A 15,142-nucleotide genomic window follows, 5' to 3' on the forward strand; every position below is an offset into this window, starting at 1 on the left:
TCACCACCAAACCAGTATTACAAGGACTCTTAGAGGGACTTCTTTAAGGATGGGTGAAAGGGGAAGAGATTAACAACAAATTGGGTGTTATACAATAGTCATGGCGATATAGGTTATAGCATAAGGAATATAGTCAACAATATTGTAACTAGGTATGGTGCCAGATAGGTACTAGATCTATCAGGGTGATAGATGGGAACGGGATTTTGGGGCAGGGTGAAAAAGGTGAAGTATAGTCATGGGATGTGGAGTATAGCATAGGGAAGATAGTCAATGGTATTGTAACAGCTATATGATGTCAGGGGTAGTAGCTTGGGGGATGGGTTATCACTTTATGAGGGATTTAAATGTCTAACTATTACATTGCTTTGTACACCTGAAACTAATAAAAAATAAATTTAAAAAAACACTACAACTAAATTATAAAAAAAAGACAAATAAGTCATGGGGATATAATGTACAGTATCGGAAATATAATCAATAATATTGTGATAGTGTTATATAGTTTCAGATGGTTGCTGGACTTAACGTGATCACTTCTTTAGGTTTACAAAAGTTGAATAACTATTGTGTATACCTGAAACTAATATAATATTTTATGTTTGCTATATTTTAATAAAGATCTTAAAAATAAATAGGTAGAAAATAAAATAATCACTTAGAAAAATGGTCAAAAGAAGTGAAAAGGCAATTTACAAAGAAGTAATAGAAATGGTCATAAAGTATACGAAATGATGCTCGACTCCATTATCATGACAAATAAAAACAATAATGAGCTTTTTTTGCGTATCACTTTGGCAGAATGTGATGACAGCCATCATTGGAAATATGTGGGAAACACATACTCTCAGCTGCTGGGGGTTTGTTGTACAAATAGGCCTAATTTTTCTGAAAGGCAAAATGGCAAATTAAAACACAATTTAAAGGTGTAAAACAAACCCTCTGAACCAGCACTGAACATCTGGGAATCAATCTCAGGGGAACAAAGGGACAAGTCTACAAAGATGTCTGTACAGACTGATCACAACATAGGTGGCAGGTTGTCTACTACTGAATCTCTACCTCTTCTTTCCTAACAGTCCCTTCTTTAGCAAGGAGCAGACAGTAAGACTAGTTTCCAAGCCTTCCTTACAGTTAGGTGTTGCCAAGAACTAAATTCTGACCAAGGAGATATAATTGGAAGTTTTTTGTGTAATTTCCAGGAACTTGTCTTAAAAAGATGGAAGCTAACTAAGGCCTTTTGGCCTCTTGTTTCCTTTTCCTGTTCTTTTGCTCTTTGGAATCATTAAAAGATGTAGCAGCCAACTTAAACTACAGAGATAACCCCTGAAAGAGCTGTCACACATCTAATAAAGTGAAATATTGGATGGGGCCTCACCACCCTTTGACTGCTACCTCCATATCTGCCATGTAAGAGAGAAATATGCTTCTACCTTATTTAAGTCACTATTCTTGTGATCTTTTGTAACTCATAGTAGAAGCGAATCATAGTGGAAACTCTTTTGCTCATAATTGATAGCTATTATATGTTGGGAACAGCCTAAATGTTTATCTCTATGAAATTGGAATACTACGCTACCATTGAAAAAGATGATCTAGACCTGGACTGTGCAATACAGCACCAATCACCACATGTGGTGCTGACACTTGGAATGTGATTAGCCCAAACTGAGATGTGTAAAATACACACCGGAATTTGAAGACTTAGCATAAAAAAAAAGAAAGTATTTTTTAACATTGACTATATGTTGAAATGATATTTTTGATATATTGAATAATATAAAATATATTACTAAAATGTCACTTGTTTCTTTTTACTTTTTAAAAAATGTGTAGTATAATGAAAAATATATATTCCCAGTTCTTGGCAAGAGTTCCTAAAACAGAATTTCCTGAGTGGCAGGAGTGTCTTTTGTTATTTATAACAAACCCCTGAGTTTATGCTAATGAAGTGATGGGCAGAGGTGGTGCTTTTTACCAGAGGAACCAACCATGTAATTAGAGGGTTAGAACTATCATAGCACTCCCCTCCCCCCACCTTCAGGGAGGGGAAAGGAGCTGGAGATTGAATTCAATCACCAATGGCCAATGATTTAATTAATCATGACTAAGTACTGAAACCTCCATAAAAACCCCTAAAAGACAGGGTTTGGGAAGCTTCCAGGTTGGTGGAAGGGCTGGTAGGATGGTACCCAGAGCAGGCATGGAAGACCCAAGTCTCACTCTCTACATCTCCCAATGCCTGGCCCTGTGCACCTCTTCCATGTGTCTCTTCCTGAGTCTTATCCTTCATAATAAACACAAGTAAAGTGTTTTCCTGAGTTTTATGAGTGGCCCTACCAAATTATCAAACCTGAGGAGGGGTGTTGGAACCCCCAAATTTATAGCTGATCACCCAGAAGTACAGGAGGCCCTTGGGACTTCATCTGAAGTAGGGAAGTTTGTGGGACCAAGCCCTTAACTGGTGGGGTCTGCACTAATTCCAGGAGTCAGTGTCAGAATTGAATTGAACTGTTGGTCACCTGGCTGGTTTCAGAGAATGAATGTGGAGAAACAACATAGATTTGGTGGCAGAGAAAAATCACACAGAATTAAAAGTAGTGTCACAAAAAAAAGACATTTTTCTACGGCTACTAGAAACTTTTAAATTACATTTGTTGTTTGCATTAGATCTCTACTGGACAGTACTGATCCAGACAGATTATCTATGCATATTGGCACAGAAAATGACATGCTGTATTATTAAATTAGAAAAAAATAGGCTACAAATATGCATGTATATAGTATGTTCACATCCTAGTATAGAATTGTATATTTGTGGAAGTTAACACAAAGTTAACTGTGATTTTGTTTTACAACAAACAATAAAATACCTATTAATTTTTATGATCAGCATTAATCCACAAAGCATCTTCACTGTGAGCTAACATTCTAGGGATCGCCTGCATGAGAGCACTTCATAGGTCCCAAGACTATTAACACATGATATTTTTCCCATGTCCTGTCCCTCTAAAATTAAAGTAAATTCTATATCTCAAGTCATTCACTAGTCAGTTGATCCAAGAATACAGCTTAATGTTTTATTAAAAATGAAAAAGTTTGGAAGGAGAAAAAGGAAAGATGAAACAATAAACACTAACCTCCAGGTAGGTTTTGGGAACAAGACCTTTGTTTCCTTTGGCATTCTTAGCCATCCACCAGCCATCAGGTTTTTTTTCAATTATAAGGAGAATTTCCCCTTTCTTAAAGCAAAACAAAATGAAAATTTTTAATTAAAACTTACCCCTAAAATAAGAATTACCAACATTAAAACTATTTTCAAAAATATACGAGCATTTACTCTTTTACCAGGTACTTTGATAACAAAATTTCACATAATTACTGCCTGTAAATCATTATTGTTGCTCATTTTATTACAACAAATTGAGCCTTTAAAAAACTTAGTTTCAGGAAAATGTACATAACCCAGGTACACAAGTAGAGTTTCCTTATTCTGTCAGGTATGTGAATTGCTCTTGAGGTTAGGTTCCAGTCTTGTTTCTACCTACCTTAAATGTCAGATCCCCAGCCTGCTGAGCAGTAAAATTTCCAACAGCAGTGTATTCTTTACTAGTCGCCTGTAGATGAGATTCATTTTCCTGTTTCTCTTCCTCTTGTGTTTCTTCTTCTTCCCCACCACTTTCTTTACTTTCTTCTTCATCATCATCGTCTTCTTCTTCATCTCCTTCAGCAGAATCATCATCTTCCTCTCTTTCAGTAAGTTCTCCAATTCTGCAAAAAAGTAATTCTATGACAAGGTTCACTTGAAATAATGTATTAGAACTGATCAAGTATAAGTTCTATATATAGAAGGACTGGCCTGTATTTGGAACTGGCAGATAAAGGAGACAAGAGGAAAGCACTGCTAATGATTTCTACCATCTGGCTAAGAATATGTGACTCAAAGGACTGAGTAGTGAAAGACATAATATACCTGAGGAAGGTATGTGACAGAAGAAAGCAGGCACTGGACTATAGGCCAAGAGATTTGGATTCTTCTATTTCAGCACATGCTGCTTGAGCATTACTACATACTGCTTACAGCATGGGCTCTGAGTTTAAATTCTGGCTCTATTCCCACTTTGTTGGGTAATAATTATGATTTACAGGCAGTAGGTTTCTTTTAAGCTCTCAGTTTCTCATTGGTAAAATAGAGATAATAATAGAACTTTCCTCATTGGATTAGACCAGTTACCAACTCACGGAGTATTTGGAACAGTGCCTGTTCATAGCAAGCTTTAAAAACAGTCAGCTATGATAATGATGGTCCATGTCAGACACAGTGGATACAAAGGTAAACCAGACACAGTTCTTGTCCTTAGAAGCTTATAATTAATCAATCTAGAGAACGGTGGAGGTATACAAGTACACAGGATACTAAGGGAACACAAGGGGGAAACCTAACCTAGCCTGCATGAGTGGGGATCAGGAAAGAGTCAGAATTAGGTCTTGAGAGGTGAGTTGGAGTTATCAGGTAAAAGGAGGTAGCAAGGAGGGGGAGGGAGTAGAGAATGGAGGCTCAAGATTAGGGAACTTCAAGGAGGTCATGATGGTAGGACAAGGCTTGAGAAATGAGAAAGAGGTGAAGCTGCAAACAGGTGAGCAGAGTGCAGCCCATGTAAGTATCATCTCTAAGGCAGTGCCTAAGAAGAAGTAAGGGAAAGCAGGATCTGCTCTGCACTTTAGAAAGGTGACTACTGTGTGGGGAACAGACTGGAGGGAGGGCTAAAGGAAAGGTAGCTATTAAAAGTGACACATGACAACAGTATGAAGTAAGTAAACAGCATTAGAGAGGAAGAGAAAGAGATTCTGGAAAAATATGAACTAGGTAAAATGGGGGGTGAGGGAGGAGAGAAGAGCGCAAATAATATGGCTTGGATAAGTCACTAAATCTCTCTAAGCTTTATTCATTTAACATTCAGCAAAGCCATCAAATGTTTACGGGGCACCTACTGTGTGACAGACACAACGTGCTTGGGATATAACAAAACAGAGGTCTTTGCTTTCCTACAGCTTATTTAGAGAAGATTATCTTTAGAATCGAGTCATTTTTAGTATTCCATTTTATCATTTATGCTACCAAATACTTTATCTTATTTGGTAGTAATGTTCTAGGTATTACAACATACATCCCTAACTTATAGTTTGACCTGAATATCATATTTCCCCCAAAATTAAAGAACTTTAAGATGATATCATTTTATGTACTCTGCCAGCCCTTTCAGCTATTGATGTGCCACTGTTGTCACATATTCTACATACAGTCGATCCTCATTATTTGTGGATTCTATATTTGCAAATTCATCTACTTGCTAAAATTTATCTGTAATCCGAAATCAATACTTATCAATACTTGCAATGTTTTTGTGGTCATTCATGGACATGTGCAAAGCAGCAAAAAATCTGAGTTGCCTGATGCACATACTCCCAACTGAGGTTGAACAAGGCGACATGCTGCCTTTTTTCCAGCTCTCGTAGTATAAACAAGTGCCCCAATTTTGCATTTTTGTTGGTAATTTAGCCATAAAATGTGGCCCCCAAACATACTGCTGAAATGCTATGTGGTGTTCCTACAAAGATATAAAGTAGAAAGTGTGAGATTCTGTGAGAGATGTAAAGAAAGGAAGTCATAATTTTGACTTTGGGTAATTCATAATCTAGTTGAGGAAACAGAGATCTGAAAAGCTAAATAAACAAATGTTAGGAAAAAAGCATGAAGCCATTAGTGTCAGTGTTGATATGTAAAAAGAAGATTAGTTGGATTGTCTACTTGCATATTTCCTCCTTTCATAAATATTCTTTAAAAATTGGAGGCAGAAACATGCATTGTTTTCTGGAGTGGAAACATGCATTGTTTTAATAATAGCCTTTGCAAAGTAGAAGAAAACCTGATGGTATGAACAAACCCAATTTGTGGAAAGCAAAAAAGGAAAACACCAACTATTCAGTCTTCAAATGCTGTTCTCTTACTTTTCACTGTATTCTGGGAAAATGCTAAAGGATGAAGATATAAGGACTCTAGAATTTCCATTGATTTCCAGTACTGAGAATGACAAAGTAAATGGTATTGGACTTAATCTTCCTAATGGAAACAGCTATAAAATGTGGTCAAAATATACAAAACAGCTGTTTGAACATCAACCAAGCAGGGCTGTTACCCTATACATCTCTCATGGGATCTCACACATTCTACCATACTCAATAAATAATGTCTGTTTATATCTACACTGTTATGTATCTTTATCCTGAGTCAAACATTAAAACTGCTGGTGACATCTGAAAAAAAGGAAGGAAAGAAGCATACTCAGTTACAGTCTCTCTACTTATAGACATGGCAAGTTCCTGCAGCTGGTGGGTAAGTTTATCCAAGAGACTGTGCTCCTCTTCCTTTTTCTGATGATAGTTCCCAACAGGTGTAGGTTCATCGGCCTATGAGAGAAGATAAGTTTATTTCACTGAAAAATTTATTTCAGTTTCATATTATATTTATGCAGAAAAACTCCAATAAGTGCTAGAAGACAAAGATCAGTATGAGACTTCGCCTACCTTAGAGATATAAGATTTAAAAGAAATGTAGATTATTGTTAGAATGCAAACCAAATGAAAAATGAAATTGTAACTTGTTTTTTGTTTTAGTCCCTTGCTAAGTATTGCAGACCCTCTGTAGTCGGTAAAAGAGAGGTTCCAGACAGAAGAATGGCTTTGGAGTCTAAAAGACAAGCCCCAAGTTCCGTCACTTCTTATCAGTAGGACATTGGGAAAGCTGCCCCACCTTTGGTAGCCTCAGTATCCTCATCTGTGAAACAGGAGTAATTAGGTTTTCAAATGTAGGGTCAGTCTGCCTCCTAAATTAAAGAGTTCTCTGTCACTGGAGAAATTTAGAAGAGACACTCAGTGACCACTTGTCTCAGATGCAGTGCAGGAGAGTCATACACAGGATATGACTCACAGATGACTTCCACTTGAAATTCTTGTGAGTCTCTGGCCCTGGCATCTAGCTGAAGCTCAAGGTTACATTAAAAGAAAAAATCCTGAAAGGACTGCTAGGAGTAAATTCTAGTTCTTCCTATTTCTGCAGAGTCACCAATGTTAGAGCTGACGTGATAAAAGCAGCTTCTTTACCACTTACCCCCAGGCCAGATTATGTACTCTCTCCCACAATGGAATTCAAATTAAAATAATCCTAAAGTGTAAAACGTAAAATTTACACAATGCAAAAATAAAAATAGTTTCTTTTTGGATTTTCTGAGTCCTATACTGGGTGAGTTAATCAAAGCTGAACTTTTATCAATTATTTGGAGCCCTGGATATTCTGCTCCAAAGCTCACACTCAGTAAGCCTGCCGGATAAGTCAGCACTGACTGCAGTCAGACTTCATTATTAAGGCAATCCCACGAACTTCCCCACTCTAATAAATTCCTACTTCATGAAAATATTTATAGAAACAGATTTTTTTGCAATATGATTAATTGTAATACTTACTTTTTTTAATTTTTGAAGAGTATTTTTATTTTCATTAATTGCCTGTTTTAATTGGATACATCTAAATTTTTAAAAAGAAAGAAAAAAATATTGATTTTTTTATTGTCAGAACCAGAAAGTTATTTTGTAAAATCATACATAAGTCTTTAAGAAGGCAAGGCAATTAGGTGTTGTATGGCTTATGTTTAAAAATTCATGTGTAAATGCTTTTCCATAAAGGAATGATCACCAAACTTAGCATCACTGGGTGCAAAGTAACCCAACAATGTCTTCAAAGTTTTAAGTAATTATTGTTGCTCTCTACCCAGACAATTATTAATCAAACATAAGAGCTAAATTCAGTCTATAAATCTCATTCTAAGATTTTATTTTAAAAGTTTATTTTAAAACCTTATTTTTAATTTTATTTTAAAATCTACTAAAGCAAGTACAATCACCTTCATTTTTTCTTTCATTGTTTGATTAATTCAACTTGACTTAAATTCCTTATACAATTAATCCTACTAATAAATGTAGTTAATTAAATTTCCTTGAACATTTTAAAATTCATATAAATTTTATTTTGCTTTTAAGCACTTTGAATGCCTGATTTAAGTAAAACTTTTTCAAATGATTCTAATGAATCATTTAAACTAACAGAATGAATCTCGTGTTCTTTTGTATGTTATAAACTCTAAATACCTCAAACACACAGATTATCTTAATGATGTCCTAAACTTAATACAAAAGTGTTAATAGTCCAATTTAGCTCATCATTACTATGTAATTTTAAACTATATTTAATTTTTAAGGTCACCACCCCAAGCAAGGTGGAATTGCTAATAGACTGATGTGTCTGACCATGTCACAGGATCTGGGGCTACACAAGCCAAGGAGCTCCCATAACTCTGCCTAAATCACCAATGTTCACTCTAAGCAGTTTTTATAGTTGCTATCACAAGTCTACAACCTTCAGATTTAGGTTGGTTTCTCTAAGTTATATCATGAAGTAATTCTTCCATTTGATTCAAATGGACCAAAACCTGCAATTCTATTGACATTTCAGTGAAATTCCTTCTCTTGCTTGACTGAATTCTGCATTTCTTAGGAGACTTAAGACATTTTTACTACTTTCCCAATCTAATGTCTTATAGCAAAGTAATGTTAGACACATTAACTAACCACCTTGAAACTTAATTTTCCCATCTATATTAATAAGTATTGCATGGTGTTATTGTGAAAATTAATCAAGAAAAAGTTTCTCCAGTGTGGACTACACTGCTTGGTACATACAGAGTAAAAAACAGATTAAGTTGCCTCTTTTTAATATTTGTAATTCTTTATTTAATACTATGATTCCAATATTTAGACCTGGTAGATATAGATAATTGCAAGAAATATTTTAAAATACATTTTGGAAAATTTCATTCATTGTTACCTCAATGTTATTTCCCATTATTTTGTCATTTTAGAAATTGCACTAAAAATAAGGAAAGAAACATGTCTCAAACAATTTCTATGCTGTAAACACTGCTCATTGAAATGCAAGTACAGCTCCTGCAAAGCTTATAAAATTAGAATGCTTTACCTTTGGTAAATATCTCGCTTTTTACTGGCTTCTAGAGCTCCTTTCAATCGACTCTCAGAAAGCAAACTATCAACCTACAATAAATAGAAACTGCTTAAAATTGTTAAATTCTATATTGTATTTAACAATACCATATAACATTAGGAAATAAAATTTTAATCTCTTTCCCCCAAATTTTATGAACACTTTTAAGCATACAATAAAGTGAAAAGAATTTTACAGTAAACACCCATATACCCACCAGCTAGATTCTACCATTAACATTTTACTATACTTATTTGATCCATCTATTCAGCAGTCCATCTTATTTTTATATATTTCAAAGTAAACTGCAATCATTAACACATTTCCCCTTAAATAATACATCATGGGTATCACCAACTAGAATTCAACATTTGGTGTAAAATTTACATCTAATGAAATGTACAAATCGTAAGTATAGGTATGCATTTGCTGAGTTTGGGCAAACACATACACCCGTATAACCCAAGTCCCATCAACATACAGAAAAGTACTATTATCCCAGAAAGTTCCCAGAAAGTATGTACTCTTATCTCTAATCCTTTCACACCTCATGTGTTCTTATCTACTTCCATAGTGTTGTGTGTATCATTACTTTATTTCTTCTAATTGCTGGGTAGTATTCATTGTATGACTATACTACAAGTTTGTTTATCCTCATTTTTATATCTTATAACTTGACTTAGTATTTTCCAACTATTACATGTAACTTTGCCAATGTATCCACAAAAGAGGCACATATTTCTCGTGGGTTCTTTTCTATAAATGATGCAGAGAAAATGAAGTGGATGAAGAGAGAGAAATAAAAATTCACTAGCATCTTCTCTACTCTTGTTATTTTGCATCTGTCTCAGTGTTATTTACAAAATTTACACACCTGGTGACAGAGCCAGTCATCACAGGCATGACCCATTGGTACCCACTCTTGATTACTTGTCCCCAGCACACCAAGTTGGAAATCTGTTCTGTGTTTTGCTTCAGGTGTCCTCTGTGGGGAGAGGAGGGAATTTACTCACATCAAAGAGCCCTTCCCAGACATTCAGGGTATCAAAGGCTCCTGAGCCAATTCTTCTCCAGGCTGAATAATCCTTCTAATAGTTTTTGTTTCATCTTTGTTTTAATAACAATTTTTGTAGTTTACTTCTCAAATTTTTCCTGGTTCTCTCAATGTCCCACTAAATTTAAAACTAGATACAGAACCACATTAAGCATTTAGCCAGAATTCAGCTTAAGTCAATGACACATTGAATTTTATTTTACTTCTACTGAGTACTTTGTTCCATCACTGTAATTCAAATCTTTGGTACTTTTTAAATGAGAGTCCAACACTGGATAAAATATGAGCAGTCAGTAAATCTCTTGTCTGCCAAAGATTACTAAATAATTTTATTTCGTGAAAACAACACTTGGTAATAGATCATATGAAAACTAAAAAGTAAAATTAGCAAGGTAAATAATTTTAGAAAATAAATTAACAATGCATTAATTACTACCTACTTTTTTATTTCTTAAAGTAATATACATTTGGTATTCAAAATTATGAAAATATCAAAAAGTATGAAGAGAAACATAACCATCAGCATGCTACCAGTTACTATCCTAGCATGTTTCCTTTTTTTCTACATATATATTTAAATATTTTATTGAAATATTGTATATTCAATTTTATATTCTTTTTCTAAACTGACAGTTTATCACAAATATTCTCCCTAATGTATTAAAATCTCTAACAAAAATTTAGTCACTGTATTAGATCCTATTATAAGTTATGTATTCATTCCCCATTACTGATCATTTAAGTTATAACCAGTCATTTCTAGTATAAGTGGTGTTGAACACTTTGATGAACACTGTGATGAACACTTTCACAGTCAGTATCTGCCCCAATTTTTTGTATTATTATGTATCGTAAATTCCTAAAAATGTAATCACCCAGTGTAGGAGCATGAATATTTGCTACAACTGCTTTCCAGAAATGCTGTACTTTATACCTCGGAGAGTATAAAGTCCCTGTTTCATCTCACCCTCCTCAGTACTGAGTATTGTGATTTTTTAAATGTCTGTTATATCTTATCTCCTTTGCAATTATTTATCTTTCAAGTTAACTTTTCTCATGTATATGAGTTACTTGTATTTCTTCTTTAGTTCTAGTCCTTTGCTCTCTGTCATGCAGGGTGCCAGGCAGGGTCTCTGGTACCGAGCCCCACATAAGAACGCAGGACTTGGTGAGGCCTAAAAGGAACACCCACGGAGCCATAGATAGGGGAGTCATACCACTGTTGTCTCTCTGGCGGCTGGGGGAGACACAGGAAGCAGGAGCCACAGGATCTGCAACCCTCACTGAGCCGCTTGCAGGCTTAGCCACCATCTTCTTGCTAGCCCCCATTTTTCCTGCTAGTGTAGCCACGGCAGTTATATTAGTGGCCAATGGCTCACTGGTTACAGCTGACGGCCAACCAGCCATAGCTGATGGCCATCCAACTACAGTTGATGGCCATTTACTACCCAAGTGAGCACCTTTCCACGTGAGGCTGAGAGCCTGGAAACTGCACTCCTGGCTCTGTCCCCACACTCTCTTACACATTAGGACTATTCTTTACTAATTCTCTTTGAGTTCACCTGAAGCAGTAGCAGTCACCACTGGAAGAAAGAAGGTTGGAGGGAAGTGGTGCTGGAGCATGAAGGCGAGTAGTGTAGGGCACAGAGATGGTTGGAAATGGTTACTGTTAAATGTTTATGTTTGGAGGTGAGGTGGGGTTAAGGGTTGAGACTGAGATGTTAGGGGGAGGGCAAAGGAAGGACTCTCAGCCGAAGGTCACGATTTTCGGAGGTTTGGTCCCCGGGGTGGGGTTTGGAGGATGAGAGGTTAGAACCTGGGTTTGGTGGGGGATGCTGGGATGGGAACGTTAAGGTTGGGACGCTCGGTGGATCGTGACCCGCTCCCAGGACTCCGGCGCCTCGATCTCGCCCCGCCAGCGGCCCAGCCGTAGTTCAGGCCCCACAAGACAGCCAGATAGTACCTGCTGCTTCAGCTCTTGGCCACGGTGTTGCAGGCATGGCAGAGGGCCCCGCGGCCACCGTGGCAGCATCTCCTCGCTTGCTCGCCTCCTCGCAGGGCGCGGGCCGGTCACCAAGGAAACAACGGCGGCGGCCCCGGTAAGTGACGTCACTGGGTGACGCCATCTGCGCGCCTGTCTCGGAGCCTGACGCCCTGCGGGCTGGCCGGGAGAATGCTGCCTAGGTAGCGGTCTTTTCTTGACCCTTCCAAAGAGCTGGGGTGAAGGTGGGGGAATGACCATGGCATCGCGAACTGCATGTCCCACAGTGCCACAGTATTGCTGGTGGGGTAGGTAGAAAGTGAGAAATGAGCAAGTGAAGGAGGGAGCTAGCCCAGTTAGGAGGCCCCTTGCAGCTGCTCCTTGTTGGGTCAAGGCTCCTTGCAGTTGCTGTCACTTGGGCACAAACACCTTGCTTGCTTAGCAACATATTCACAATAAGATATGTTGTTGGAAGAAGGAAAACTGCTGGAGAGGGAGAGAAACTATCTGGCTTATCAGAATATACAAGGTCTGACAAGTTGGCAAACTGGTTGCAAAAATGTTGCTAAGCTTTTTTGATATCAGAGGGATTATTCATTATGACTTTGTACCAACTGGGCAAAGAATTAACCCAGTTTACTATTTGGAAGTGCTGAAAAGGCTGCATGAAAAAGTTAGACGATCTGAACTTTGTGCCAACAATTCATGGCTCTTGCATCACAACAATGCGCCAGCTCACACGGCACTGTCCGTGAGGGAGTTTTTAGCCAGTAAACAAATAACTGTATTGGAACACCTTCCCTACTCACCTGATCTGGCCCCCAATGACTTCTTTCTTTACCTGAAGATAAAGGAAATATTGAAAGGAAAACATTTTGATGACATTCAGGACATCAAGGATAATACGATGACAGCTCTGATGGCCATTTCAGAAAAAGAGTTCCAAAATTGCTTTGAAGGGTGGATGAGGCCCTGGCATCAGTGCATAGCTTCCCAAGGGGAGTACTTCGAAGGTCACCATAGTGATATTCAGCAGTGAGTTAGATAGCACTTTTTTCTAGGATGAGTTCGCAAACTTAATTGTAAGGCCTCATATATACTTCTTCTCAAGTAAATCATGGGAAATTAACAGGTTCACGTTTACAATCTTGGGAACCAGAGGGGAAGATGGGTCACCTCAGCAGAAAGAGAGAGAAAGATAATAGGGAGAAGGGGAGACAATTTTACCCAAAGAGATAAAAACCCCCACACAATGTAAGGAGAGGCTTCTTCCCTCTCTTGGGTCAGCCTACTCCATGTCTGGAAGTGTACTTGCTTTTACTAATAAACTTCTTGCTGTCCTATGCTGCACAAATGTGTTTCTTGACTGCATTCTTCAAGAAGACAAGAGTCAAGGTGAAGCAGGGCTTGGTTGGGACCCTCAGAGAAGAGGCCTTGCTGTGTCCCTGGCCTCACCTTTACTTGACCTACCTATAGCTTAACAATAGATCAAAGCCCTGCGGCTTGAGCTCCAAATGTTCCCTGCCCCACTCAGTTCCCCATTTTAGAAAATTACCCTGAAACTTATGAATAATACCCTTAGGCTTATTGATCACAATCTCAGTAGTCTACCAGGTTACTCCCATCATGTTCCTGGATTGCTGACTCCACCAGAGAGCCACATTGCCAGAGGGGAGGCTCCATACAGACCCCCTGGAACCATCACATAGCTTCTGGAGGAATACCCAGATTTTCCATTAAATATCCCAGGCTGGTCTGGGAATGTTAAGGCAGTTTTTGAAGGTGTTAACCTCCTGCCTTTTCATACCGCCAATGCTCTGATAATAAATGCTTATTTTACCGCCTACGTCCTGTGTTGATCTATTGGCTGAGCGGGGTAGGCAGCACGAGCCCCAGGATTCATTTGAACACTGGTTTCAGAGGTATAAATATCATTCCCTGTAACATTGTCACGACATGCCTGCTGGGGGACTCAGTGTTAAAGGTATTGGTTTTCTGATGCCAGGTGTTGTGTCCAAGTGGGTTGTGCCCTGGGATAAGGTGTCCACGACTCTGAGAGCTGGAAGAAGATGCATGGAGCCAAAGGCAGAGTAGACATACTTTATTCACTAGCTTTCTGGACGCAGCCAGACTCGTCAGGGTACAACCAGCAGCCCCCCTGGGCACAGTCAGCAGCAGCCAGCCTTGCAAAATGGCCGGATCTTTTATATTGTACAGAGACAAAAGTGGCTGACAGCCAAGGTGCATACATAAGCGTATACAAACAGTGACATCTTCAGGATGGACAGCGCCTGTGCAATATTTCATCTTATGTAACTGGTGGGCCATTCTGCTGGACAGCGGGGAAGAGGGAGCCTGACTGACTCCTTGTCCCTACACTCCACCCCTTCAGGGTTCCTCATTGGCCTGTTTGCCTATTCAGGCTAGGGCCTTCATCCTAGGCCTCTTTGACAGCAGGGCACTACGGTACCTTGCAGTGGCCACTCAGCCACCACCCCTGGCGTCACTTGCAACTCATGGGTCAAACCAGCCCCCCATGGGGCTACCAGGCCCAACCAACAATAGTGGGGGCTTTTGACCCACAATGTGTGTCCCTCCTGGCAGCCCATCACTGCACTTATTGCCCCGTGAACTGAGTGCCCCTTTCATTTTCAATGACTTGGGGGCGCCCGTAGAGGGCACACAGCCATGTAAGAGTGCCATCTTGTGCCACTGATCCACAGCCAGACACGGCCAAGCAAACAATAACCCCATAGCAGTGTCTACTGCTGTGAATGCATATGTAGCATTCCAGGCTTTGGGCAGGGGTCCTATATAATCCACTTGCCAGTGAGTGAGGGGCACCCTCCCTCACATAAGCTGCTTTGTCTCCCAGGGGAGCTTCTGCTGTTGGGGGCTGTCCTGAGCACAGACGGCACAGTCGTGGCAGGCATCTGCTACCTCCCGCCATTTCAAGGGCAGCCCCCAGCATCTGTTCACCTGCCGTATAGTTCTG

The 15,142-nt window shown here is 38.9% G+C and overlaps 1 protein-coding gene across 11 annotated transcripts in view; it reads right to left on the reverse strand.

The window, feature by feature from the left end:
• NPHP1 (nephrocystin 1) overlaps positions 1–12,295 on the reverse strand; it is a 53,596-nt gene extending 41,301 nt beyond the window's left edge. For 3 of the 11 annotated variants that reach the window (XM_074340503.1, XM_074340502.1, XM_074340500.1), the window contains exons 1-7: positions 12,130–12,290; positions 9,987–10,097; positions 9,089–9,162; positions 7,522–7,582; positions 6,344–6,468; positions 3,549–3,771; positions 3,141–3,242 (exon numbers count right to left, since the gene is read on the reverse strand). In XM_074340503.1, the coding sequence (XP_074196604.1) occupies positions 3,141–3,242; positions 3,549–3,771; positions 6,344–6,468; positions 7,522–7,582; positions 9,089–9,162; positions 9,987–10,097; positions 12,130–12,198 (765 nt within the window). In that variant the 5' untranslated portion in view covers positions 12,199–12,290. Of the gene's footprint in view, positions 1–3,140; positions 3,243–3,548; positions 3,772–6,343; positions 6,469–7,521; positions 7,583–9,088; positions 9,179–9,986; positions 10,098–12,129 lie in introns of all 11 variants that reach the window. The other 8 variants (XR_012498845.1, XR_012498844.1, XM_074340499.1 and 5 more) reach the window with 7 other exon arrangements.
• Positions 12,296–15,142: the final 2,847 nt, after the last annotated feature.

Source organism: Rhinolophus sinicus, linkage group LG09 (assembly GCF_036562045.2).
Source record: "Rhinolophus sinicus isolate RSC01 linkage group LG09, ASM3656204v1, whole genome shotgun sequence".
NCBI classification, from domain to species: domain Eukaryota; kingdom Metazoa; phylum Chordata; class Mammalia; order Chiroptera; family Rhinolophidae; genus Rhinolophus; species Rhinolophus sinicus.